We start from the raw sequence: 26,416 nt of genomic DNA, 5'->3' as shown, positions 1-26,416 counted from the left end.
CAAGACTAGAGGTTCACACTTCATCTCCTTTCTCTGACTGAAGGATCAACACAGGTAACTAGTGCCCTACAGAGCTGTATGTAGTTAACTGGCCCTTTGCTCCTGAGGCTACAGCATGGCATCCAATCAGTGCTCCATTATTGAAATCTGAATTTCTCAGTCTTAAACAGTGAAGAGTTATACTAGAGCAGTGGTTCTCAACCAGTGGTATGCGTGCCCTGTGGGTACACAGATGTCTTTCAGGGGGTACATCAACTCATCTAGATATTTGTCTAGTTTTACCACAGGCTACATAAAAAGTACTAGCGAAGTCAGTGCAAACTAACATTTCATGCAGACAGTGACTTGTTTATACTGCTTTATAGTCTATACACTGAAATGTAAGTAGAATATTTATATTCCAATTAATTTATTTTATAATTATATGGTAAAAATGAGAAAGTAAGCAATTTTTAGTAATAGTGTGCTGTGACACTTTTGTATTATGTCTGATTTTGTAAGCAAGTAGCTAATAACTGAGGTGTAACTTGAGGGTATGCAAGATAAATAAGACTCTTGAAAGGGGTACAGTAATCTGAAAAGGATGAGAGCCACTGTACTAGAGGGCCAAATCCTGAGATTTTTTTACTCCATTAATTTTGGGTATCAATAGTAATTGGGAGTTTGCCTGAATGAAACTCAAACCACACTCAAAGTCCAAACCACATTGCTTAAGGAACTGGGGAGTTGCGGGGGGAAATCTTTCCACATTTTACAGAGATGTCTGCTCCAGTGCTTTCTCTGATTTGACACCTATACTGAAGCTCACAGTCATTAAATTGCCATTATTTGTTGCAGTTTGCTCAGTGCTGCATAAAGTACTGACTCAGATACTACGATGCTCCAAGGTGCACATGGAGTAGTTCGGGGGTGAGGCAGGTAAAGGTGATGTTAAGCTACTCTCTCATACTGCACACACACATCTGATCTTTAGAGCCCAGCAAATCCGCAGATATTCGCTTTAGATCTGCAGATATCTACATCGGTGATTTTTGCGGCTCGGATGCGGATTCAAATTTTGTATCCACACAGGGCTCTACTGATCTTAGGGCTGTTAAGCCAGTCCCCGATGTAAAATATAGTGCAGCCTCTGAGCTCTTGTACTTTGCACTGGCTGCCAGCAACCCGAAGGACTATTCTGGAAGCTAGGGATCCCCTGGACATGGAGACAACCTGGCCATGCCGCCTACAATCAGGGCTAGAAAGGCGGCATTGAAGCTGCTGTGTTGGCTCTCTACCCCCAGAGGATTAGGTAATTCTCAAGAGACCAGACCCATGAGCTTTCCAGCTACTTTCCACCACCATTGTGAGGTCCAGGATTGGGTTCTTGGAGTAGACAAGTTCTGTGCTCCAAATTCCATTGAAATCTCTCTCCTTAAATGTACTTAATTTGCTTGGCAGCTGACACCCATTGTGTTGAGAGAGCTGTGCATGGGAAGGGAAATGCTATATATATTAATTATAATTATAATGCACGTTGTGCATGCAGAATTTCCTTTCCCCCACAGAATTATATATATATAATGGTGGTGATCCCTCTTCCTCTCCCTCGATCTGTCAGTATAGATAAGTAGATAAATCAAAGCAGTGAAGTAAGGGGTATAGAAAGGTGAAATAGCAATATTATTGATCTCATAGAGGGCAGTAAACTATATTAGTTCTTATTGACAACAATGAATTTGTCACCAGTAATCTGCAATTTAATGTGTTCTGTGATGCAGCCTCATAAATGCTTGTCACAAGTGCTTTGTTTATGATACCCCATGGAGAGGTTTTCCTTCTAGCTAGTGAATGGCCACAGGAAATGGAACAGCCTTTCCCTGAGGAAACCTGCTTCCTCAGTACACACAACAATCCATTAGGCACTTCTCAGCCACTGTCCATAAGCGGAATTAAAAATGGGGAGGGCAGAGAGTTGTTTCAGCTGGATTAGCTTTACAGGTGACATCTGTTTGACCTGAAATAATAATATTGAAACTACACTTTGCTTTCTTTTATTTCAGATAAAAGATAAATTCCTAAGAGGCCTTATTAATTTAATAAAAGAAATAGTGGTTCATGTAACGGCTACTCTTTTATAACTTGCAAAAAGAGACTGCGCTCTTGATGCCCCCCCCCTTTTTTGGGGGGGAGAAAGCTCTTTGTGGAAATCTTGTTAGCTTGGTTTGTTTTGTATAAGGATTTATTTCCATCATGTGTTGAGGGGTTAAGCAGCTATGCACTTAACCCCCTCACTGTGATCAGACGTTCCCCCATCACTGATTTAAAGAAAAAGGTTTTATGGATTTGACTAGTTACCCAAACTTATTTACTGAAGGACCAATTCTACAAATGCTTAAGCGTGTTGAATAGCTGTTCTCATGCAAGTAGTCCCATAGTACTCTTGTGAGTAACTTTACTCACATGCTTTAGTGTTTGTAGGATCAGAGCCCTGAGCCTGCAAACACTTACATGTATTACTTCTGGGGGAATTCTGTGCCGATGCGCAATGCAGAATTTTGCAGACATTAATGTTGTGCATGCAGAATTTCCTTTCCCCCACAGAAATGGGCTGCAGTGCTGCTAGCTGCCACTAGGGGCCAATGGCCTTGGCAGAGCCCAGCTTGCACATAGAAGACACTGCCAGGGGGAGGGAGCTAGAGGGTTCCTGGCAGCTGCAGTTCCCAGCATGCCCTGAGGGAAGGAGTTGGCGGCACTCAGGAAACTGTGCAAGCCTGGAACCAAGCATCAGGCTGTTTCTCCCTCTGGATCCCTGGGCTCTGGGGCCGGAAGGGGATGGGTGTCTGGGCTCTGGGGGGCCCCGTGGTTGAGCTCTGGTGAGAAGGGGGTTTGGGTGTATTGGCTGGAGGGGACCCAGAGGTGGGCTCTGGGGTTAAGGGGTTTTGGGCGTCTGTCCCCCTGGCTGGGCTCTGGGGGGCGGGAGGAAGCGGGAAGAGAAACAGGAACTGGGTTATCATAGGGGTTGTGATGGGTTGGATCACAGAAACCCCCTTGGGAACTGCCAACTGATGTGCCAAGACTACTGCCCCTGCTTTCCCTGCCAGCTCAGGACTCCAGCACCCTGTCTTGTTGAGCCAGACACGCCTGTCTGCTCCAACACAGACCCAGGAAGGCTTCCAGTCTGTGAAAGAAACTTATTGAAACATCTCTGAGGATGAGATTTTCGTGCCCCAAAGCTTCAGACTTAACTGAAAGCAGCTTACAGAAATGTTCCTGTCTTTAACACTCAGATGCCCAACTCCCAATGGGGTCCAAACCCAAATAAATCTGTTTTACCCTGTATAAAGCTTATACAGGGTAAACTCATAAATTGTTCGCCCTCTATAACACTGATAGAGATGCACAGCTGTGCCCTACATACTCTAGGTTAATTAATAAGTAAAAAGTGATTTTATTAAATACAGAAAGTAGGATTTAAGTGGTTCCAAGTAATAGCAGACAGAACAAAGTGAATTACCAAGTAAAACAAAACAAAACACAACACACAAAGGGGGAGGGATAGCTCAGTGGTTTGAGTATTGGCCTGCTAAACCCAGGGTTGTGAGTTCAATCCTTGAGGGAGCCATTTAGGGATCTGGGACAAAAAGACTAGATGACCTCCTGAGGTCCCTTCCAACCCTGATATTCTATGAAATCTAAGTCTAATACAGATAAAATCTCATCCTCAGAGATGTTTCAATAAGTTTCTTTCACAGACTGGATACCTTCCTAGTCTGGGCACCATCCTTTCCCCTGGTACAACCCTTGTTCCAGCTCAGGTGGTAGCAAGGGGATTTCTCATGATGGCTGCCCCTTTTGTTCTGTTCCACCCACTTATACATCTTTTGCACAAGGCGGGGATCCTTTGTCCCGCTCTGGGTTCACCCCTCCTTCTCAATGGAAAAGCCCCAGGTTAAAGATGGATTCCAGTTCAGGTGACATGATCACATGTCACTGTAAGACTTCATTACCCACTTACCAGCACACACCCGTATACAGGAAAACTTACAAGTAAAACAGAGCCATCTGCAGTCAATTGTCCTGGTTGATGGGAGCCATCAAGATTCCAAACCATCATTAATGGCCCACACTTTGCATAATTACAATAGGCCCTCAGAGTTATATTTCATATTTCTAGTTTCAGATACAAGAGTGATACATTTATACAAATAGGATGACCACACTCAGTAGATTATAAGCTTTGTAATGATACCTTACAAGAGACCTTTTGCATGAAGCATATTTCAGTTACATTATATTCAAACTCATTAGCATATTTTCATAAAATCATATAGAGTGCAACGCCACAGGGGTTTCTTTAACTCTCTATTCCTGGGAGAATTTTTGTGTGTGTCCATATTGTTACAGACGTATTTGCTGACAGGTATTTTGAAATAAATTACCAAAGGAACTGAAACTGGCGTGATTATGTAGTGTTATTTTGACAAATAAAATTTGCAGAATTTTAAAATATTGTGTGCAGAATTTTTAATTTTTTGGCATAGGAATAATGTATGCTTAAAATTAAGAGTGTGTGTACATGTTTGTTTGAGTGGGGCTTTAGGACCTGATTCTAAGGGTATGTGTACACAGCAGCTAGACACCCATGGCTGACCTTTGCCAGCCAACTTGGGCTGCAGGGCTGTTTCATTGCTGTGTAGACTTCTGGGCTTGGGCTGGAGCCTGGGCTCTAGGACCCTCCCACCTCGCAGGCTCCTAGAGCCCAGGCTCGAGCCCAGAAGTCTACACAGCAATGAAACAGCCCTGCAGCCCAACCCCGTGACGAACCTGAGTTGGCTGGCGCAGGCCTACTGTGGGTGTCTAGTTGCTGTGTAGACATGCCCTAAAAAGTGCTGCTGAGCACCACAACTCCCATTGACTTCAGTAGCAGGTGAGTGTACTCCGCATCTCTCAGGATCAGGCACTTGGGGCTTGCGTACATGGAGAGTTAGTGCATGGCAAGCTAGGTCTGCAAGCACTAGCTTGCTGTGCACTAAGTGGCTGCGTGGCTCGTGCTACAGAACTTTCAGTGCTTGGCAACGGGGTTCACATGGCTAGTTAGCACACAGTAAGCTAGTGCGCTGTAGGATCAGACCCTGGTTAGCCACACACTAACTCTCTGTGTAGACAAGCCCTTAGTTACTAAGGAGGTTATACATAGGGATCAACGAGGACTAAACTTTCAACAGCCTATTGAAAATCAATGCCTGTAATATCTGTGAGCATGTTTGTTCCCATGGTCATAAGCTTGCATTTATACGTGTAACAGGACAATTCAGTGTACAGTTACTCAAACTAGTGTATTTGAGCAGGCAAGCAAACGCGCCTGTAAATATTGATAGTAGATTTTTTTAATAGCTGAACATTTGCTTTTCAGTATAGTGTTACGTATAACATGAAAAATATGTATTCTGGGAACTTTTAGGCATTGAGGAGAAACCATATGTGTTAGTCCTCAGACAGACAGATCTGAGTATACTATCTGCCCTACTGTTTTATTGCACTGGTCTTTTCACTAAATTATTAGTAATTCCTTAATAGCTTTTAAAAATTATGTTTACATTCCATCTCTTGAACTCTCTTCTGTAAAATGCTTCATGAGCTGAACGCAACATAGAAGTGTATTGCAACTGGGAGCTTTCAAAAATCATGAGTCAGGCTTAAAAAAAAAAAGTCATGATTGGCTTAAAAATCATGGGTTTTTTTTGTTTGTTTAAAAAAAAAAAACATTTTGGGTTCTAATTTTCTTTTTGTTTCTGAGCCATTTTCAAGCTTTGTTCCACAACCAAAAGAGAGAGTTTTTTTTTTTTTTTTTTTTTTTTAATGAAAGCTACAACTATCCTACAATCATTTGACTCCAGGAGCTGTGGCTTTAAGAAAAATACCAAATATCAAAAGACTGACAATAAAATAAAGAGAATTGGCAAAATTAGAAATAAAATGCATAAATACAGCTATCTGGTGTGGTATTAAATACAACTTCACAGGGATTTGGTGCAGTATTGTTCTGTATAAATCAAGAAATGAAACATTGAATATTTTAGGGAATAGGCAATGAAACAAAAATATCAAAAGAAAATTCAAACTAAGGCCTCAGTCCCAAAGTGAGTTCTGATCAGGCAGACTCCTATGTCCATTTGGAGTCCTACTGACTTCAGTGGGCTCCATGTGAATACAAGGCCACCTGCACAGAGGTCATTTCAGAATCTGGAGCTATGGGGGTGTGTGAATCCATAAAGATAAAATAAGTGATTCAAGGCAAAGTAAATTTTGAGACACAAATACCACTAGTGGGTTGAGTTTTCTTAATTTGGTCATTTTCTTAGGGCTGGTCTACACTGGGGGGGGGGGGGGGAGAATCGATCCAAGATACGCACCTTCAGATACGCGAATAGCGTAGCTGAAGTCGAAGTATCTTGGATCGAATTACCTGGGGTCCACACAGTGTGGGATTGATGGCTGCGCTCCCCCGTTGACTGCGCTACCACCGCTCGCTCAGGTGGAATTCCGGTGAGTGCGTTCAGGGATCGATATATCGCGTCTTAATGAGACGCAATATATCGATCCCAGATAAATCGATTGCTACCTGCCGATACGGCGGGTAGTGAAGACATACCCTCAAGGTTGGTACTTCCTGCTTTGATCCATGATTAGAAGGAAAATCAATTTCCAACATGCCTGGAACCATAATGAAATCTCTTTAGAACATGACAGTTCTCAGCTAGACCAAGGCGGTTTGCAACAGCCTCCAAATTTGTAAAGGTTTATGCAAACCAAACTTAACTTATTAATCAGTACTGTTAAAGAAGAGAAGGAAAGTTATATTTTATCTCTTGAGCAGCAAGTGAATTATTAACAGAGTTGTAAATCTTGCCCTTCCTATATTTTCTAAACTTGGTTAATATTTTAACTTGCTGTTCTTTAATCTTTAATTTTCCCAGGTCTGACTGTAAGCTATCATGAATAGAAAAGAGCAGTAGTACAGGGGTGAAATTGTTAAAGTTTATCAATACATATGTATTTCTGACATCTAAAAATGATGTTTTTAAGAGAGTCTATCAAAGTACTCGCTCTACATAAAAAATCACCATCCCTCAAGCTGTTCCCCTGGCCATAAGATTGAAACTGCTGCATACTAGCAACTGCTTTGCTGGTATTTCCTGTTTAAAATAATGTGGTACATAAGCATATATAAATATGACTTTATAGCTCTAAAGTAGTTATTGCTATGAAAGGACTGCAGTGATATACTCAGGATTATTGCAGCACTATGATACCTATCTTGACTTAGTTGTGTAAATCCCTGCTGTGGTGAAGATTTAATAAAAATGTGTTTGCAGACCTTCCTTTTCAAATCCCACCCAGCTGCTCTGTCTCTCACACATATACACACAAACCCTTTTTATGCTCTTAGTTTTTTCTGTAAACTATTCATTTTAAAGGTGATAAATGAATCCTTCAGAAGTTCCCTATTAAGAGTGAACATTCTAGTTATGATTTAGGGTTTGATTCTTACTTAATTCCATTTTCAATGTATTTTCGATTGAGTAAATATTTCAGCATTGAGCATATTATTTAGGGTTTTCTAATAAAAGGGTCTCCTTGCCTTTTTATGCTAATGTAACTACAGTGAATAGTAATCAGTGTATTTGAAGTCCCCAAAATGTTTTTTGGGGGATTTATTGTGCTGAGAAGACTGATTTCAGTCATTTATTTTATTTATTTTTTTAGTTAACTTCCAGGTTTTGGAGAGTTAATTAGTGTAAATTCTTGAGAGCTGTGTTATGCCATTTCTTGTATCTGATTCATATTAAAGTGATCTTTAAAATGCAAAAAAAAAAAAAACCCTTCATGTGGGATTCTGACATTACTTATAAGACAAAACATGAAGTTAATTTTCATGTGTATATTTAGGTTTTAGAACTTTTATGTTATTGCCTCAAAACATCACAGCTAAAATGCAGTAGAATAATGTATTTTCAGTTATGAGTAGGCCAGATAATATTTTAAACACATTAGACCAAATTCTGCTCTCACCTGAAATAAACCTGAATATAAACCTGAAATAAACATGTTGAAATAAACCTCTGGAGCTAAATCAGCAAAATTGAAAGCAAAATTTGCCCCAGTCATTACATTGACATCAGAGAGTAAATCTTAGTTTCACATGTAAGATCTTGCCAGGCTGTTTGTTTGTTTTAGTTTGACTACTGATTCAGAACAAGTGGACCCAGAGTGCAGTGGGGCTAGAAAGATGACAGAAGCAGGATAGAAGCATTCAAAGGAAGTATAATTCTCATATACTGTTTATGTTTACTTGGAACATTTCCCCTCCCGCCTCCGCCAGTTTTCCTGTTGTGATGTCTGTTACTAAATGCACGAAAATAGTCATTGCCTATGTACTTAATTAATCCAGTAAAAGATTTAAACTTGTTTTCCTTCATCTGGACTTAGGGCTTGATCTGACTCCCAACTGAAGTCAATAAAAGTCTGGATTGATCATAGAATCATAGATATATAGGGCTGGAAAGGACATTGAGAGGTCATCAAATCAAGTCCAGTCTCCTATGCTGAATCAGGACCAAGTAAACCTAGACCGTCCCTGACAGGTGTTTGTCCAACCCGTTCTTAAAAACCTACAATGATGGGGATTCCACAACCTCCTTTGGAAGCCTATTCCAGATCTTGACTATCCTTATAATTAGAAAAATTTCCCTAATATCTAACCTAAATCTCCCTTGATGCAGATTAAGCCCATTACTTCCTGTGTTACCTTCAGTGGACATGGAGAACAGTTCATCCCCATCCTCTTTATAACAGCCCTTAACATCTTTGAAGACTCTTGTCTTCTTTTCTCAAAACTGAACATGCCCAGATTTTTAACGACTTCCTCATAGGTCACATTTTCTAAACCTTTTGTAATCTTTCTTATTCTCCTCTGGACTCTCTTGAATTTGTTCACCTCTTTCCTGAAGCATGGCACTCAGAATTGAACACAGTTCTCCAGCTCAGGCCTCACCAGTGCTGAGGAGAGCAAGACAATTATCTCACGTGACTTATACACGACACTTCTGTTAATACACCCCAGAATGATATTCGCTTTCTCCGCATCACATCGTTGACTCAGATTCAATTGGTGCTCCATGATAACTCCCAGATCCTTTTCAGCACTACTACAGTGTAGCCAGTTATTCCCCATTTTGTATTTGTACATTTGATTTTTTCCTTCCTAAGGGGTAGTACTTTCCACTTATCTTTATTGAATTTCATCTTGTTGATTTCAGAGCAATTCTCCAATTTGCCAAGGTTGTTTTTGATTTCTTATCCTGTCCTCCAACATGCTTTCAATCCCATCCACCTTGGTGTCATCTGCAAACTTTATAAGCATACCCTCTACTCCATTATCCAAGTCATGTAATGAAAATATTCAATAGCACTGGATTCAGAACTCACCTCCATGGGATTCCACTAGATATGCACTCCCAGTAATACTTCAGTTACAAGAAACTGAAACAATAAAAGATATTAATTGTTTAAACAGCAGTAGAAATTAGCTGTATTTTCTGTTTCTATAACATTTTAAAATGCTGTTTGTTTTTCCCCCCTAGACATAAGAGTAGCTCGCCACGACACCTGATCCTGTCTTCCATATCAGTTCTTTTTTGCTATCATCAAGGAACAGTTGTAAAAGGGTCGTTTTTAATCACAATAGTGAGAATTCCAAGAATTATTCTTATGTACCTTTATGATGCCCTAAAAGAAAAGGTGGGTACATACTTGTGTAACACAATAGTACAGTGGTTAAGGGGTGAAGTTCGGGAAAGAAATGTATTGAAAAACTAACCTCTGTGTAAGATTCTGTAGTGTGTTTTATTTTGATTTATTCATGAAATAGTTTCTTGTCTGTATCTACTCCTTTCTGCCTCAGATCAGATTTTTTTTTTAATTTCAAAGAAGAAAATCAAAGGTGATTTATTTTTACTTTTTTTAATGTAAAATCTTATATGAGGAGTAAGGAACAATTTAGAGTTGGCAGAAGGATTTTTTTAAAACTCTCACATCATCATAATTTTTAAAAAAATCCAGCTTACCAAGAATGGCTTATTTTCAGCATGAAAACTCTCCTTTCTTGGTGATTTCACCTGCCTTGTGGTGGAAGGCTCAAGAGTATTTAAAAAGAATAGGTAAAATAAGAACTAACCCACATTCTTGTCCAGAATTTCAGCATATCTTTTAAAGCATAAAGAAGTGTGGTTAAGTGTTTTTGTTGTTTATCTTTTTAATTGTCATGCACCTCTGCATGTCTGGGCTTCTGCTGGAAACAGAAGTACCATAGTAACACAGGAATGCAAATTGTGGTTATTTCTGGAAATCTCATGGGATGGGCTGGTTCTCATGAGATGTCGAGCTCTATTTCTTAATCTGCAGTTTGTAATAAATTAGGAGCAGTAGTGGGTCTGTGTGGCGCTCCACTGACATCACTGGGGCTCCATATGAGTGCAGGAATCCATTTGCAGGGACTCTATAAGTACCTAAATAAGAGGGACTTGATGTTCAGATGTGCTGAACACTCAGAACATTCTCTGAAGTCAACAGAAGCTGTGGGTGATCAGCATGGCTGAAAATCAAGTTATTCTTTTTAGGTGCTTAAACTTGGATGTAGTTGCTTAACTTTAGGCACCCATTTGTGGAAAATTTTGCGCTTAAACCTTGGGTGTTTGGTTCAGTTAAACACCTTGAGGCTTGCCTTTTGCCAATAGATATGACATGGTGGATAAGAAGGGTTTTGTTACTAGGAAGAATATACGTTTTATTTTCCACCTGTGAAGGAATTCGTAAAACCACAAGCATACAAGACCATTCACTGGAGTCTGTGTAAAAGTCACAAATAATGCATAAGAACAAATGGGATATTACAGATTAATGACAAGATTAAACTACCCAGAAACTTTATGGTCTGCTGCTTTTGTTGCACATCTGAAGCAGATGTGCTAGTTGCTGGAAATTCTGAATAAATTTGGAATGAGCCAATATATTCTAGCAGAGAGGGTTTATTTGTATCCCTAGGTGTATCTTCCATGTCCTCTTCTTCTTTTCTACCTTCCGTGACCAGCCTACAGCCTTCCAGCTGAGGAGGACTTGACAGGACTTCCTCTGAAGTTAGGCAGTGCAGCTCCTAAACAAGCTGCAGGGCACCTGCTAACAATGGGCCAGACTGTTCCACCAAATCCATGGAGGAAGACCCTCCACACAGTGATACCACTCCGTTCTGGCACGCCAGAGTACAATCCACCATACCCCTGGACCCTGCAGACTCCCTTCCACAAAGTACAGGGACCCACAAGGTGGCAGTGTTTGGGGAGTGGGCAGACTGGATGGGATGCAAATCATCCCTCCTGTGGTCTCACAGGACTTACCTAGACTGTATTACCTTTTCCATAGATGTTCCTGTTCCCTCTGGAGACAGGGGATCCTTTGCTCCACTGCAGCCATGCTGTCTGGGAGAGAGGAGGGTACTGCTAGAGGCCAGAGCATCTGCACAGGTGTCCCTGGAGTTTCATGAGTTTGTAGAAGGACATCCGGGCCTTTTCCACCAGGCAGCTCCCTCCCTTCCTCCTGACAGAATTACCAAGAGGAATCGCAACCTGCAGAGTCTCCTCCTCTGGGTTGTAATGTGGAAGGGGATGAATATTGTCCATTGTGAGGAAATTAGCGTGCTGCTTTTATAATAAACACAGCTCTCCAGCGAGACATGGCAAAGTATTGCCATTCAGCTTGGCTCAGGATATTATTCTTTGGTGACATTTTAAAAAATATTGAATGCTGGAAAATTTGCAAGGATATTAAACTCCAGACTAAAAAATTCTCACCTTCACTGCTTCCATACAACTCCGCAGCTATGCATGTGACCTGAAGATTTCACACAGCCATTCTAAGAGCTTTACTTAAAAACCTTTCTGAGCCCTGAAGATAGAGGATAAAAAAGACTCTTGAACAAATATCACCAAATGGAATTTGCTTTTAAACATCATCTGGGAAAATGGCCATGCCACAATGGCCCTCAAGATGTAGGATTTCATGATTATATTTTAAAATACTCTGTAGGATTAACAACTTTGGTTTTTGAGGTAATGTTAGATGTTCTTCCCTGTTTTGTTTTATGTTTAATATAAAGTTAAAATTCATCAAAGTCTTTGTAAGAACTTCAAACTGTTTCCTGAAAGGAGTGATCTCCTTGAGAATTTAAGCCTGCTGTTTTTACCTTTCCTAATAAAATTAAAGTTATTTGTGGGTGTGTCAACATAGCAGCAGCCGGGAGTGTGCTTCCCAGCACAGATAGACAAGACATGCGCTAGCTACACTTGAGATAGCATAGTAAAAATAGCACTGTGGCTGTGGCGGCCTTGGGCAGTAGCTCAGGCTAGCCATTTGGGTATGTACCCAGGGGTTTAGGCAGGTTTGTACTTTTGTGGGTAGCCTGAGCCCCTGCCAGTGCTGCCGTGGCCATGCTGCTATTTTTAGCACACAAACTTAAGCCGAGCTAGTATGTCCGTCTATCCATGCTAGGAAGCATGCTCCCAGCTGCTGTGTAGCCATTTCCTGTGTGTGCGTGCACACAGTTATATAAATCTCTCTAGTCTTTTTATTTCTGTCAGACAGGGTTCCACTTATTTCAAAAACTTGAAAAACAGCCCAAAAATAAAACTAACATTTGTATAAATTACAAAGAAAATAAATACTCTAAATACAGTAAAAAAAAAGTTTAATTTGTAAATAGACTCTCTGTTGGTCATCGATCAGTACACTGACGGTTACTGATTTGCCTGCATGCTTTGTGCTACATGCAGCTGTTAGCAAACCAAAGCTGCTTACGTCAGTTATTTTCCTTCCAGAGTAGAATCTTCCATCCAAAGGGAAAAAATGTTCAGCTCATCAATCATTAATACTGTAGGATCTGAATTAAAAACAATTCCCATAAGCAGGAAGGAAATCTCTGGTGTTTAAATGAATACTTTGTGAGAAGAACTACAGTGTCCTGTTAAGCAAGTTGGTGTAAAATGTCAGTTTTATATAAAATCTGCCTGCACTAACTAGTTATTTCATTTCCTTGCAGGAGAGTGCATGTGCAAGATGCATGTTCAAATGCTGTTTCTGCTGCTTTTGGTGTCTAGAAAGGTGCCTAAGATACTTTAACCAGGTACAATACATTCTATCAAGTGCATATCTAAAGTAATCTACAAGTAAAGTTATTCAATATAGTGAAGGCTGTATATAAATGAATTGTACTCTGTGTCCTAGAGTTCATTTCAGACTGAGTCTTTGTCCGCATTGTGTCTAGCTATATTAGTTTAAATGTTATAAAATATTGTCTACAGTATGGGAGAATCCTGTCATACACAGGCACAATCTTGGTGTGTAAAATCAGGAAGATTAATGTAGACATGCCAGATGAGTGATAAGACTGTTTTAGTTCAAATTAATTGATTGCTGATTAACTTGAGTTAGCTAGCACATTTGTCCATGTGAGTCTGGATGCACCGCAAACATTTGTGAGGTGTCCAGACTAGTATGTATACGTGTGCCAGCTAACCCCAGTCAACGGGCAATCAATTAACTTGAGTTTTAAAAACAAAGTTGTGTAGACAAACTGAAGATGGGTGTTGGCAACATTTCTCCACAGTAACAGAGAGATTACAAACAGCTACAAGTAGCTGGGTGTAAAGGATGGTGTAGCAGATCTGATCATTTAGAACAGTGGTTCTCTTTTGTACTGGTGACCCTTTTCACATAGCAAGCCTCTGAGTGTGGTGATCTCCCCCCCCCACCCCCAATAAATTAAAAACACTTCTTTATATATTTAACACCATTATAAATGCTGGAGGCAGAGTTGCATTTGGAGTGGAGGCTGACAGCTCACGACCCCCCATGTAATAACCTTGCCACCCCCTGGGGGGTACCGACCCCAAGTTTGAGAATCCCGATTTAGAAAGATCTTATTAGAAAAACTACAGTGGGCCTTCCCCTTCTTCTTCAAGGGTTAGAAAGCCAGAGGGTTCTATGAGTCAGGTGACAGGCTATTGAGATGCAGGGGGCCCAAATGGAGGATCTAGAGGATGCAAGAAGCCTAACTGAAGATGATGTCCAGCTTCCTGCTGGCTCGTGGACACTGTGTGGCTTATTATTTATTATTGTGTTTGTAGGACAAACAGTACCTAGAGGCCTTATTCATTCAGTATAGGGAACTAATTGTGCTAGGCATTATACAAACAGTAAAATACATGGTGCCTGCCCTGAAGAGTTTATAATACAATCTAGATGGATAAATAACTGTCCACCCTGGGAGCATCAACTAAAAGAAAAAACTCTCTTACTGGTCTTTTCTGATTTTCAATATTACTATATCTGGAATATAAACCAAAATGGGGCATCCACAAAATACAGTATTCCCTTTCTTAGAAAGACAACTTTTTTAACTGTTATTTTCCAAGGTGTGTTTATTGGAAATGATTGATCTTCTACATACTGCCAGTTTTCAAATACTTGACTTCTGCTCTTTTCTTCCTGGTCCTTTCTTCCACATTTTCCCCAACTCCATCTCCATTCTTGTCTATACTTATTTCTTATGTTTTTACAATACCCCTTCATCAACTGTGGTGGCTCTAACATCCTTTGCCGTTATAGTGGAAACAATAAGAAGATCTTCTTCACCCTAAAGATTATGTATGGTGTTCTTCAGGGTTCTAGTTTCACTCCAGTTCCCTTTAATACTTTGTATGCTACAATTCTGAAGATGCCATTGGGCAGTACAAGTTTAGCTTTGATAACTCTTAAATCAGATTCTGCTAAAGCTGCACTTCGCTGTTTTAAAGTGGCTGCATACATGAAAATGAATGCTGAATGGCTTGAAAGAAATAGGATATGTCTTAGTCCAGACCACACTAAATTCTTGTTCAACAAAATCATTAGTTCCGTGGGATGAACTTTCTCGGCTTACATTCTAGATTAGATCTCATGGTCACTGACTTGGTTAAGAGCCTTGTAGTTAGTTTGGACTCCAAGCATGTTATTGTCACCCTTCACCTTGGCTTCCTGCCCTTCAAAGATGATAGCCAATATAAAAGCATTTGCTTTCTCCAGCTGCTGTTGTATGTTATTTATGTGTTTGTTACAAGAATACCTAATTATTGTACTGCTGTCTGCTTGGGTCAAAGGTTTGTGCTTCAGTTCTTACTTTGTTAAAAGATTTCCTGTTATTTTCCTTGGCCATTGTAGTAAAAAATAGATCTTAAAAAAAATAAAAAACTGAGTTTTTGTTTTTGTTTTTAAATTCAAGATCATATTACTGTGCCTGTTGTTAAATAATTGTTGTTTTGGGTATGTTTTTGGCAAAGATGACCATAGCTCCATCTTTGTAAACCAAAGCAACGTAGCATATAGGAGAAGATTAGAAAAGAAGATAACCATAAACCTTTTGTAAGGTAACCTATAGAAGTTATAGCTGTATGAAAAATGTAAGAGCGAGCACAGATGAGTGTATTATGCAGGGTAATCAATTTGTCTAATCCTTCCCCCCTCTCCTCCCACAAAATAAGGTGTATGTAGGTTTTTGGGGGGTGATTAGGTAAATAAATCTGAACCAGGCTTCAAGTTTGCAAAATTGTGACCAAGATTTTCAAAAATACAAGCCTGATTTTAGGCATCTAAATAAGTGGCTTGATTTTCAAGAGTGCTGAACATTCAGCTACTCTCAGTGAAAGCAGTAGAAGTTGCTGAGTGCTCAGCACTTTTGAAAATGAGGCCACCTATCTAGTTTCTGAATTTGGACTTAGGTTTGAACCTAACTTTAGGCACTCATTTTTAAAAATTTGGTCTGTCTGTATATTTCTGATATTTTTAAAGCTTTTAGTACTTTTCAGATTATTTTTTTTAGAGGAGTTTAAATTACTCAAATGTAGAACAGTTGTCACTGAAGTTGATCCTAGAGTTACTGTGTGTACTGACATTTTCCATTCTGTGTTTGTCCTTTGTCCCACTCTTGTTCATCGGTGATAATATTACCTTAGCAAATGCATCATTACCTGGGAATTCTAAAAAGAAATCCATTGAGAACTCTGATAAGTGGGAAGAAATCACATTTTAAAAAAATGATTACAAATCTCTCCTCATCATTCCAACACTGATATTTTCTTCTCCAGCCTGTCTCTGAGGAGGAATTAAGTAATCGGAATGACACAAATTCTGATCTCGCAAGCTAACCAGGGCTGAATGGGTCAGTACTTGGATGGGAAACTTGCAGAGGACTAACAAGTGCCCCAGGAAGTAATGTTGGTGATTCAGACGATAGCACTCTTACCTGTGAGATAGTATCAACCCAATGGCACATTATGTTGTCACGGGCACTGTGCAGCTGGATATGCCATCTTTCAGATGAGATTTTAAACTTTGGCCCTGATTGTCATGTGCATCTCCTACAGGTGGAGAATTAGCCCATTGCCAACAATGGGGTATTTTACTATGTTGTTTTAACTGTCCAATGCTGTGTGGATTTGGTGATCTCCCTTAATCATCTGTTACAACATAGTGGTGTTCAAGTGTGGATCCATTTAGGCTTCTTATTCTGCTTTTCTTTCCTTTTATCTGTATGGTACAGTCCAAAAGATATATTTGTTCACATGCAATATGTAAAAACCTGCAAACACTGCATGTGGAATAGAAACAGTAGCTTGGATGTGCAGAACAACATGACATTAATATTAAATATACCAAAACATGAACAGGATGCTAGATCTCTAAATAATGGAAAGAGATTATAACTGTCCACAGATTTCAAAAGTGGCTCAGGCAATAAGAACCTCCTACTGATTACCTTCTCCCTAGACCTTCCATTAAGGCCTGTTCACTTAATAAATGTCCCTTGTCTGTGGATTTTCAGGATTATCTGCACTGCTGTATCTCCCCTTTTCTGCCTTTAGTTCACTAACTCAAAGCATCAGGTCCTAGGCTAGAAAGTGAATCATAATCCCAAAGCACTCATCTGAGTCTCATTCAGATCTCCAAGGACCTTGGTCAAGAGATGCCTAAGGGGATATCTACACTGAAATAAAAAACCCACTGGTGGCCTGTGCTAGGTGACGGGGGTTCGCAGGGCTCAACCTAAGGGCTGTTTAATTGCGATGTAGATGTTTAGGCTCAGGCTGGAGCCCAGGCTCTAATATCCTGCAAAGTGGGAGGATCCCAGAGCTCAGGCTGCAGCTTGAGCCCGAATGTCTGCACTATAGTTAAACAGCCCCTGAACCAACAGTGGGTTTTTAATTGCAGTGTAGACATACCTTCAAAGACATCCTGCCATTACCTGGGTTGTTCCTTAGTCACTCATAGTTATAACATGTGCTGACTATAGAGTTCCGTTGCAGTGGCTGCTTATAATCATTAAAGATTCAGTGGCACTTTCTGCATGAGCAGCAGTGTTAACCCAATGTCCTGTTTGGACTACAGTTTGGGTAATTATATTCTGCCTGCCTAAATTCCCTCTATACTTGCAACTGGGTCCTGTCCTGTGGCGTAAAGTTACTATGTTAGACGTTCACCCCAAAGCTGCTGTATTTCTGATTTGTATGTGTATAATACATTAGTAAAACTCTCTGGGATCTATCTGGATGAAAGGTGCATTATGAATACAAAATCATTATCCTTCTGTTTGCCAACATTTGTTAGAATTACCATAGATATTTCATCATCTTGCATTTGTGGTTTCAGTAAGGCCCAGATAAACCTATCCAAATGATCTCAAGTAAAATCTGGTGGATTGGAATTTCTCTTCCATAAAAACAATCCCCTTTTTTTGGTTTGATAGTCACAATTTCTGTCTCCTCTCTTAAATAGTTGTGGCAGTGCCTTAACTTTGGGTATTTCAAAGACATCTCTCCTTCCTTAGTCTTGTTTCAATAAATGTATTTTACAGTACATCACCAGAAGTATAATTTTGCTTTTCTGTGTCTGGTTTGGGTTGATCTGCAGCCAGCTGGCAAGCACCCCTTCCATAGTGCAGCACATACGTTTCTGAAGGAATTGCTGAGAAGCGTGTAGTTTCTTTATTCTAATCAGCACCATGATGTTGAGGCTGCAATGGCATATAGAACCTTGTGGCGGCCATTAGTGATAATAGCCAGTGTTATGGCTCACCATTTATTGGTACTGAAATTCAGCAAAATTATGAAATTATGTTAGCTGCCTTAGTATATAAATATAAAAGTAATAGTAACCCTTTCTACTGGTGCACTTGCTTCTGTAATTTAAACCTTTGGGTGGCAGTCTCGCAAGAGCTTTGTGGTCATGGGATTAAAACACCTTGTGCAAAAGTGATGTGGATGCAGACAAAATCGAGAAACGCTAATGTAAATACACTTTCTTCTGCAGACTGCCAAACATTCTGACGATCTTACCCCATCAAATACCTCTTCTCGTCCCCATCCTCCCCAAAATACTGTATTTTAATGTTACTGGCAGATTTGCTACTAGATGGTAGGCTAGAGTTTTCAGCCATCTCGAATACACAGTCAACTAAAAGAATGGTTTCAGTTAAATCATATTTTTTTTAAAAAGCTAGTTTGCTTTCCCTAAGGGCCTTCATAAATGCCTCAACAGGAAATAAAAACTCCTTCAGTTTTATATATTCTAGTGTATGGTTTACCATGTGGGATTAGAGAACAATTATACTGTACTGGCCTATGATTCCATTGATGCAGGTTGAACTGAACTTTTGACCCCATAGTAAGCTCTCAGTTAATAGCAAGTGTAGTTCATAGACCTGACTGTGATCTGTGAATGTCCATTAGTGTCTGCCAAATGGAACTTCCTTTTTAAAACAAGGAAGCAGGTGCCAAGGAATTCAGAAACAGCTTTTTTGAGACAGGTAACTCCTGAGCTAAGATGGGGCTCAGTGCAGGTTTATTTGAGAACATCCAAATGAAAATCGATGTAGCACTAATTACAGAGAACATTGTTAGTAATTAATATAGAAATATATTATGGCTACGGAGTCGATAGAGGCAGGATCCTTATGGTTAGGCCCCATGGTTGAGAGGAAACCCAGATGCAGCAGTGAGTTGCTGAAGGAGAGGAATGGGGCTGAGACAGAGAATGTGCTGCTAGTACCAGTCTGTCTTTGATAGCCAGGGAGGGACTAGATGACATGCATGGGAAAGAACAAGAAGACAGTGGAGGGGCATGAGTAGTCCCTTGAGCAGGGCAAGGATTCAAGGATGGAAAAGGTTGAAGATCAAGGAGTTGAGAAAGGTGGGCCTGTGAGTCTATGTGGGGCACATTAGGAAAGTTGTTGGAGGGCCGCAATATTGGTGGCCTGGTGTTTTAATGCAGCCCTGAGTAGCACTTTTTAATTTCCTGAGACTTCAAGAGATGGCATTTTCCAAGGCACTGAGGGAGTCCTGCATTTCCTCCCTGTTGCGGTTCTCACAGGCCCCATGTTACTCTGTTTCTTCCCTCTATTCAAAGGTGGCATGACATGGCTTCCTCCAGAGTCTGCTCTGATACTGCTTTGTACACTAGCCAGAGTGACGACATAGTCTCTTATTTATCTAGCTTTCATTCTCTGAGCATGTCTCTATGGCACTCAGGATTCAAACTCAGATCCACCACATTGCAGGCCAGCCCTCTAGAGTCTGTGGCTCTATTGCAGCAAGGAGAAAATCAGGCCAGGCTGGGCAGAAGAAGCTGAAGTGGGATATCTGAGCAGCTTGGTTTTGGCTTCTTTTTTAAGATGACTCTGTTGCTATGGCAATTCTTTTTCACTGAGCTCATTTTGTTATAGCCAGTCCTTCAATGGAGGACTGCATTCAGCTGTTATACAAAGTAGCAATTATTCTCAGCAAACAGAGAATTTAGGGCCTGGATCTCTGCCACAGTGCTTTTCTCATGAAGCTAGCAGGTCAGTTTTTCCAAGACCCTTGACATTCTGTGTTGTGAAATATAGAAAGATGTTTTTTCTAAATAGTTTTCTTGCATACTGTGGTATTAGAAAATATGTAAACATTCACATTCCTTATTTATCTGTCCTGATACTGAGAAATATGTCTGGTTCCCAGGCTTCAAAGCAAAGAGGGCTGTGTTCTTCACAAAGGTAGTTTTGATATATTAACTCTTTTTTTAGTGAAGGAGTGAGGTTGTATCTTATCTACTGCATCCCAGGCTCTTTGATTTATGGTGCAGCTCTGATGTCATAACTGCTTGCCTGTAGTCCTTGCCTGTAGTCCTTTGGGAAGGACTGCACTAATGGAAAATCACTAGTTTATTAAACAGAATCTAGTGACTAAGGGAAACGTTTAAAATCTATTAAAAAACATATTTATATTGCCTGTTTCCAAATGAAAGCAAGTTCTAAATTGACTTTGATTTACCTTTTCTTACTCAGCAAATATATCTTTCCCTGAAAGGAAATGAGTTGGTGAATACTCCCACTAACTAGAAAACAATGGAACATTTAAGATTTCATAACATGTTGGAAATGCTCCTTGTGATTTAGGATTTGGGTCGCTCTTTCCAAATAGGTGTTAGGCTGAGCATAATGTGAATGCGAATGTCCAAAAAGGGGGAGAGCTCTTCTGGTGTGTAACTATTGTGACTGCTCAGTTTGGGGGCACTGATTTAGTTATTGTCTGTCTGTGTTGGTTGCTGGTGATTGTTGCAGATTCTAGCAAGTGCCCCTTTTCAGCCACTCACTAGTACTGTTGTGAGGGAAATCCAAGCCTCTTTCGCTCTAGATTCCTGTGTGTTTTAAGCCCCTGGTGTATGAATGGAGTCAAGCCATTTCTGGATCCCTAGGCACATTTTTAGGACTCAGACCTTCCATCTGGCACCCCCTTGTGATCTGGAACTTGCTGTCCAGCTGCCTAATCCCTCTGGGTGCAGTGATGACCCCTCAAGCTACCTTGTAGTTAAACACACCCTCTCCAAGAACTCCACCCCAAGGGTGAAGTTTCTAGTTTCTAGTTTAACTCTCTAAGGTGAATGCAGCGCTTGTGAAGCAGTTAACATGCACACAGAGTCTGCATGTCTAACACGTTTATTCTCTTTTATACGTGATCATGTAAAACACTATGGTGTAGCTCATACAAAATAATAAACACTAAATTCACGTCTCTGTCTCAGTTTCCTCATCACTCCAGGGCATTCTTTTGGGCAGGGGTCAGAGTCCCAGGGGTTTTCAGAGGCCTTGGGGTTTTCAGAGGCCTTGGGGCCATCTGGGCTTAGGAAAGTGGTCAGGGCACCTTGCCCCATGAGGCTGCTACATCCTGGGTGACCTTGCTCTCTCCTTCCTCTTGCTTCTTCCTCCTGTCTGGCTGTCATATTCCCGTGTGGCTTGCTTTTTAAACCCTGCTGGCTTCCTTTGTTCTACCTTTTAGGTAACTTTCTACTGCTCCTTCCTTCCTTAGTTCTTCCACTCTTCAGGGGATTGAGCCAAAACTGGTTTTGTAAAGATGCAGCTCACTCATTGTACCTGACTAGGGTCACTGAGTCCTAAGCACCCCATTGTATCAGTCTGGTGTGTACCCACCAGCAGTGGTGGATCCACATACATATAGATCCGGGGTCTCCAAACTACGGCCCGTAAGCCGGATCCGGCCCCGGGCTTCCATTTGTCCGGCCCTCCAACCAACAGCAAACAGCTGAGTAGTCATGAGCAGGCAGGGGGAGGGGCCGCCAGCAGCAGCTCACATGGGGCAGCAGCTGAGCTGAGCTGTGCAGAGGGGTGAGTGCCCCCGGGAGCCAGTGTCCCCCCCCCAAAAGAGGAGCCAACATAGGGGAGAGTCATTGCTGCAGCCGAGCAGGCACGGACCCCTGCCTTAGGAGTAAAAATACAAGCCAGATGCTTAATTACGTCTCCAATAAATGGAGTAAAGAAGATGGAAATTAACAATTTTATAGTGGTTAAATTTTAACTACATCACTAATAGAACCAAACAGTATTTGTATGATACAAATGTGTGAGTTTTTAGAAATAAAATTAAAAAAAATGTGAAATGATTTTTAATGTATTGACAAATATTTTGTGTGATTTCACAGTACCTGCATCGATTAACTTTTATACCTGATTTAGAATTTAATGCAACTCTGACACAGTAGAATAGCGCTGTTTTTTAATGATTTGCATATATTTTCTTATATTTAATTTCTTTCACAGTCGCTTCGGCCTGCAAAGCCCTTTCAAAAATCTAATATGGCCCTTGTCTCATAAAGTTTGGAGACCCCTGATACAGTCTTGTGATACAGCAGTTTTTCCTAAATCAACTTCACAATACCAACCAGAACTCTTAAATTGTACAGGCATAATAGCCCCAGTTCTTCAGAGTGACTAACCATCCAACAAAACCCTTCAGTAATGTGCTTAATGTCAAGCATGCAGATAGTCCTGTTTATTTCAGTAGGCCTGTTCATATGCTTAAAATTAGGCAGGAACATAAGTGGTTTAATGGATTAGGACCATAGAGACCTGAACTGTGAGACTGAGGTTTTATATGTGTGGGGCCAATGTGTTATTTCATTGTTTGTATAATAAACTAGTAAAATGTAATTAAAGTGTATGGAATTGCTCTCTAAACCATACATTTTATCTTGTACCTGTAAATTTGTTCAAAGCATGGAGATGGCTTGGTTTAGGAGATTTAGCTTGCACTGTGAAAGCCAGGAACTCCTGAGTTCTAATCCTGCCTCAGTCACTGACTGCTTTTGTGACCTTGGTCAACTCACTCAATCGCTTTGTGCCTCTTTTTACTCCCGTAATATTGCATTATTACTTACCTGTCTGCCTTGCTGGTTGTTGTGGTGATTTAGTTTAAAGTTTATATGGTTTGAAATTTCAAAGCGTTGACTAAATGCTGCTGCTGCTGCTTCTGTTTCTGCTTTGTTTGCTTGTAGTACCACGAATCATCATGCAGCTGGTATTCACATCCCAACATAGCTGACAAGTGCTTTTTTGTCTTTTGAAGGATGGAAATAGTGTTTGTACAAAAGTGCATGGTATTCTTTTACTATTCAAGAGAAGAGACTGTGCCAATTATATAAATAGGGTCCAGTCCTGCTTTCATTGAAGTTAATGGCAAAACTCACATCCACTTCAATGGAGCAGGATCAGGTACATAGCCTTTACGCTTAGGATACTGAAGGCAAATAGTGTCACAGAGTGTTAAATAAATCCATCAAAGTTTGTAAAGTGCATTGAGATCTTCAAATGGAAGACATGTTATGCCCATAGTATTACTAATGATTATTATTAACAGATACTTTAGCTAATATTTTTATACCCTGCACAAACATTGTTACGGTACTGGCAAGGAAAAGGAGCAGCTTGAGTAGAAATGAAACTGTCTAGTACAGGAGTCTGTTTTTCTAACCTGCTTATTTTAAATAATATGAACAAGCAGATATTCATGCAAACATTCTACATTCTGTGTCCATTCTGCTGTCTTATGTATGTATTGCTTAGTGCTGTAGAAATCAGTCTTGACATTAATTATTTTAAGCTCTGTGGAAGCACTTGGAACACATTTGGTGCTATATAATAATTTCCCAATGAAAGAGCATCATTGCTTACATGTCCCCACTGTGTAGTTTCACTGATTTAGGAACTGAAATTATTTCCCTTGTCTTATCAGATAAAATGAATATTCTGCTACTACATTTATACCAAAAGTCTTAATTTGCTTTTATGAATTCCCTTTTTAAAATATTTTAAGGTACAGTCATATCAGTTTATATTATACCAGGACTTGGTGCCTAGATGTTAGTTATCAAGTTATGGAACATAACTGGGCATCGTAGGAATATGTAAAGTAGATAGAAGCTATGCTGGGCAGTTCTGTATTTTGATTTATAATAAGAAAAAGTGGAAAGTTGGACCAGAAATCCAGAAAGAAATATTTCCTTCAGCAGATGCTGAGAATGTTTTTCACTCCCAAGCAAAGCAGAAGGTATTCTAATCCCTAAATAAACGGTGGGGCCATCAAATTCCTTTTGCAAAAAAACTCTTGCACGCTATTAGTCTCAGTGAGCATGCCCAAACTCAACTAATGTTTTTAATACTGTATAATCTGGCTTCTTTTCTCAAAAACTAGTAGAGCATAACTATGTTTTATATATCAAGTGACATTTTTCCTGCTCCTTATTCAGCTACTAATTCAACTCCTCATTGATGATTTCTATCCATTATGTTGATATAAGCTATTTTGAAAACATGCTAGAAGAATCCTATAGAAGTAGATGATAAGGCTATCCTCCAGTCTGCCTTTGCAAAACTCCACCTGAAGACAAATAATACTAAAATCTTGCAAAATTTTCGGTACCTACTTGAAAATCCTGAGTGCCCGCAATTTCCACTGAAATCAACATATGTTTTCCCCACATAAGACCAACTGCTCTAGTCCCAACACTCCCTGCCACTCTTTTATTATTCTTTTGTCTTTCTGTGAAGCAGTTTTTTTATGGTTATGGTTCCATGAAAATTCAAAGGCTCAATAGTAAGTGAAAGGATCACATATAAAACTTGTTTAATCATTGATTTTTAAATGTGAAAAGTTTAATAACAAGTGTTACTTTTTGTTTCATTTGTACAGTTTACCAAACACAACACTCTAGCTGGCATATACATAGAAAAGGTGGCCAGCATTGCATATGTCCAGATATGAATTTCATTGTAGTTTACATGTCATATTAGTTATTCATTAGCAAAGGTGTGGCTCTACAACGTTCCAAAAGAAATTGGAAAGAGGTAGTTTCAGAAATACAAATTTTACTTTTGTCCTTTTTTACCCAGCGCAGAAGTTATGTGAAAAGTCAGTTTGAAGTTACAGGCATAGTTATTATACTTGCTTGAAATTAAACTGCAAGACTATGCAAAATAACTCCTGTATGTGTAAGCACAACATCAGTATTTCCAAAGATATTTTAAGGCTTTCCTTTTCCCATAGTAAATTCCAGATTAAAAGATTTCTACCTTTTTTTGCAGTCACTCACATTACCTTTTTATTCTCTCATTTCAGCATGTATACACCACAACAGCCATCAATGGGACAAATTTTTGTACCTCAGCAAAGGATGCTCTCTTTATTTTAGCAAAGAATTCTGCTAATATAGCATTCATTAATTGTTTTGGAGACTTCATCATTTTTCTAGGAAAGGTAAGAGACTGTAATTTGCAAAGCCCATGCATAAACTCCTAATTATAGACTAACTATAGGCCCAATCCTGTAGTAATGAAGACAAAAATTAGGGACTGATTCTCTTTTCACATACACTAAGTAAATCAGGAGTATGACTCTGTTGAAGTCATGGAGTTACACTGATGTAAAATGGGCTTGGTGACAGGAGAATCAGGTTCTTGCATTTTTGTTGGAGGAACTTAGTTTACTGCTTATTATATTTACTTCATTAGTATTACAGAAGCACCCAGAGGTCTCATTGCACTAAATGCTGTACAAATGCATAGTAAGAGAGAGTTAATGCCCCTTAGAACTTAGTCTAATTTAAGACAAGGCATGACAAGTGGGTATAACAAACATATGGATGGGAGGACAAGAATAACAATGATAATAAATCTGTGTATCCACATGTGTCCTGTGTGAACAGCTAGATGGTTTCAAATTGATTGATCTCAAGCCTTCTCTCCCCTTTATGAAATAAATTGTCTTTAAAAGATTAGCCAATAAAATATTTGCCATAGCTTTGGTGCATATTGTAATATAGCTGCTTCCTTTTTTCCCCTTTATACAGGTGTTTGTTGTATGTTTCACAGTTTTTGGAGGGTTAATGGCATTTAACTACCATCGTGAATTCCACGTATGGGTAGTTCCTCTGTTGCTAGTTGCACTTTTTGCCTGCTTGGTAGCCCACAGCTTTTTGTCGGTTTTCGAAGTGGTCATGGATGCCCTGTTCTTTTGTTTTGCTATTGATATGGAAACAAATGATGGATCTCCAGAGAGGCCATACTTCATGGATCAAGAATTACTGGTAAACTCTTGTGACAGTAATGTAGACACATTAGCAGGCAGATAAATTCAGTAATACGTTTTAATAGTGTATTGATCAAGTGGTGTTCTAGTGTCTAAGATTCGCTCTCCCCTCCTCCCCCACACCCATAAAAACTAACCCACAATAAATGCCTTCTTCAGCTCCTTCGAAGATGTGGACTAAAGGATACAAATTATATAATAAAGTTAACACCTCCCATTGGGTCTCCCAGTGCATCTGCTTTAGTCTTTTAGACCCAGCCTCTCTGGATAAAGACCATCTTCGTTTGTGTTTTTCATAGGTTAAATACATTATTGGTGCTTAACAGATTAATAGGTAACCCAGTATGTAGAGTCCCCATCTACATCATGAAGACCTA

General features: G+C 39.8%; 1 protein-coding gene across 4 annotated transcripts in view; it reads left to right on the top strand.

Moving 5' to 3' along the window:
• The window catches only part of SLC44A3 (solute carrier family 44 member 3), a 90,836-nt gene that overhangs the window by 43,600 nt on the left and 20,820 nt on the right, over positions 1-26,416 (top strand). For all 4 annotated transcript variants that reach the window (XM_054037902.1, XM_054037904.1, XM_054037901.1 and 1 more), the window contains 4 exons: positions 9,627-9,783; positions 13,133-13,216; positions 25,071-25,208; positions 25,801-26,037. In XM_054037902.1, coding sequence (XP_053893877.1) covers positions 9,627-9,783; positions 13,133-13,216; positions 25,071-25,208; positions 25,801-26,037 — 616 coding nt within the window. The remainder of the gene's footprint in view (positions 1-9,626; positions 9,784-13,132; positions 13,217-25,070; positions 25,209-25,800; positions 26,038-26,416) is intronic.

The sequence above is a fragment of the Malaclemys terrapin genome, chromosome 8, assembly GCF_027887155.1.
Source record: "Malaclemys terrapin pileata isolate rMalTer1 chromosome 8, rMalTer1.hap1, whole genome shotgun sequence".
Taxonomy (NCBI): Eukaryota; Metazoa; Chordata; order Testudines; family Emydidae; genus Malaclemys; species Malaclemys terrapin.
The sequence above is the reverse complement of the archived record's forward strand: the minus strand, read 5'-3'. Positions and strand labels throughout refer to the sequence as shown.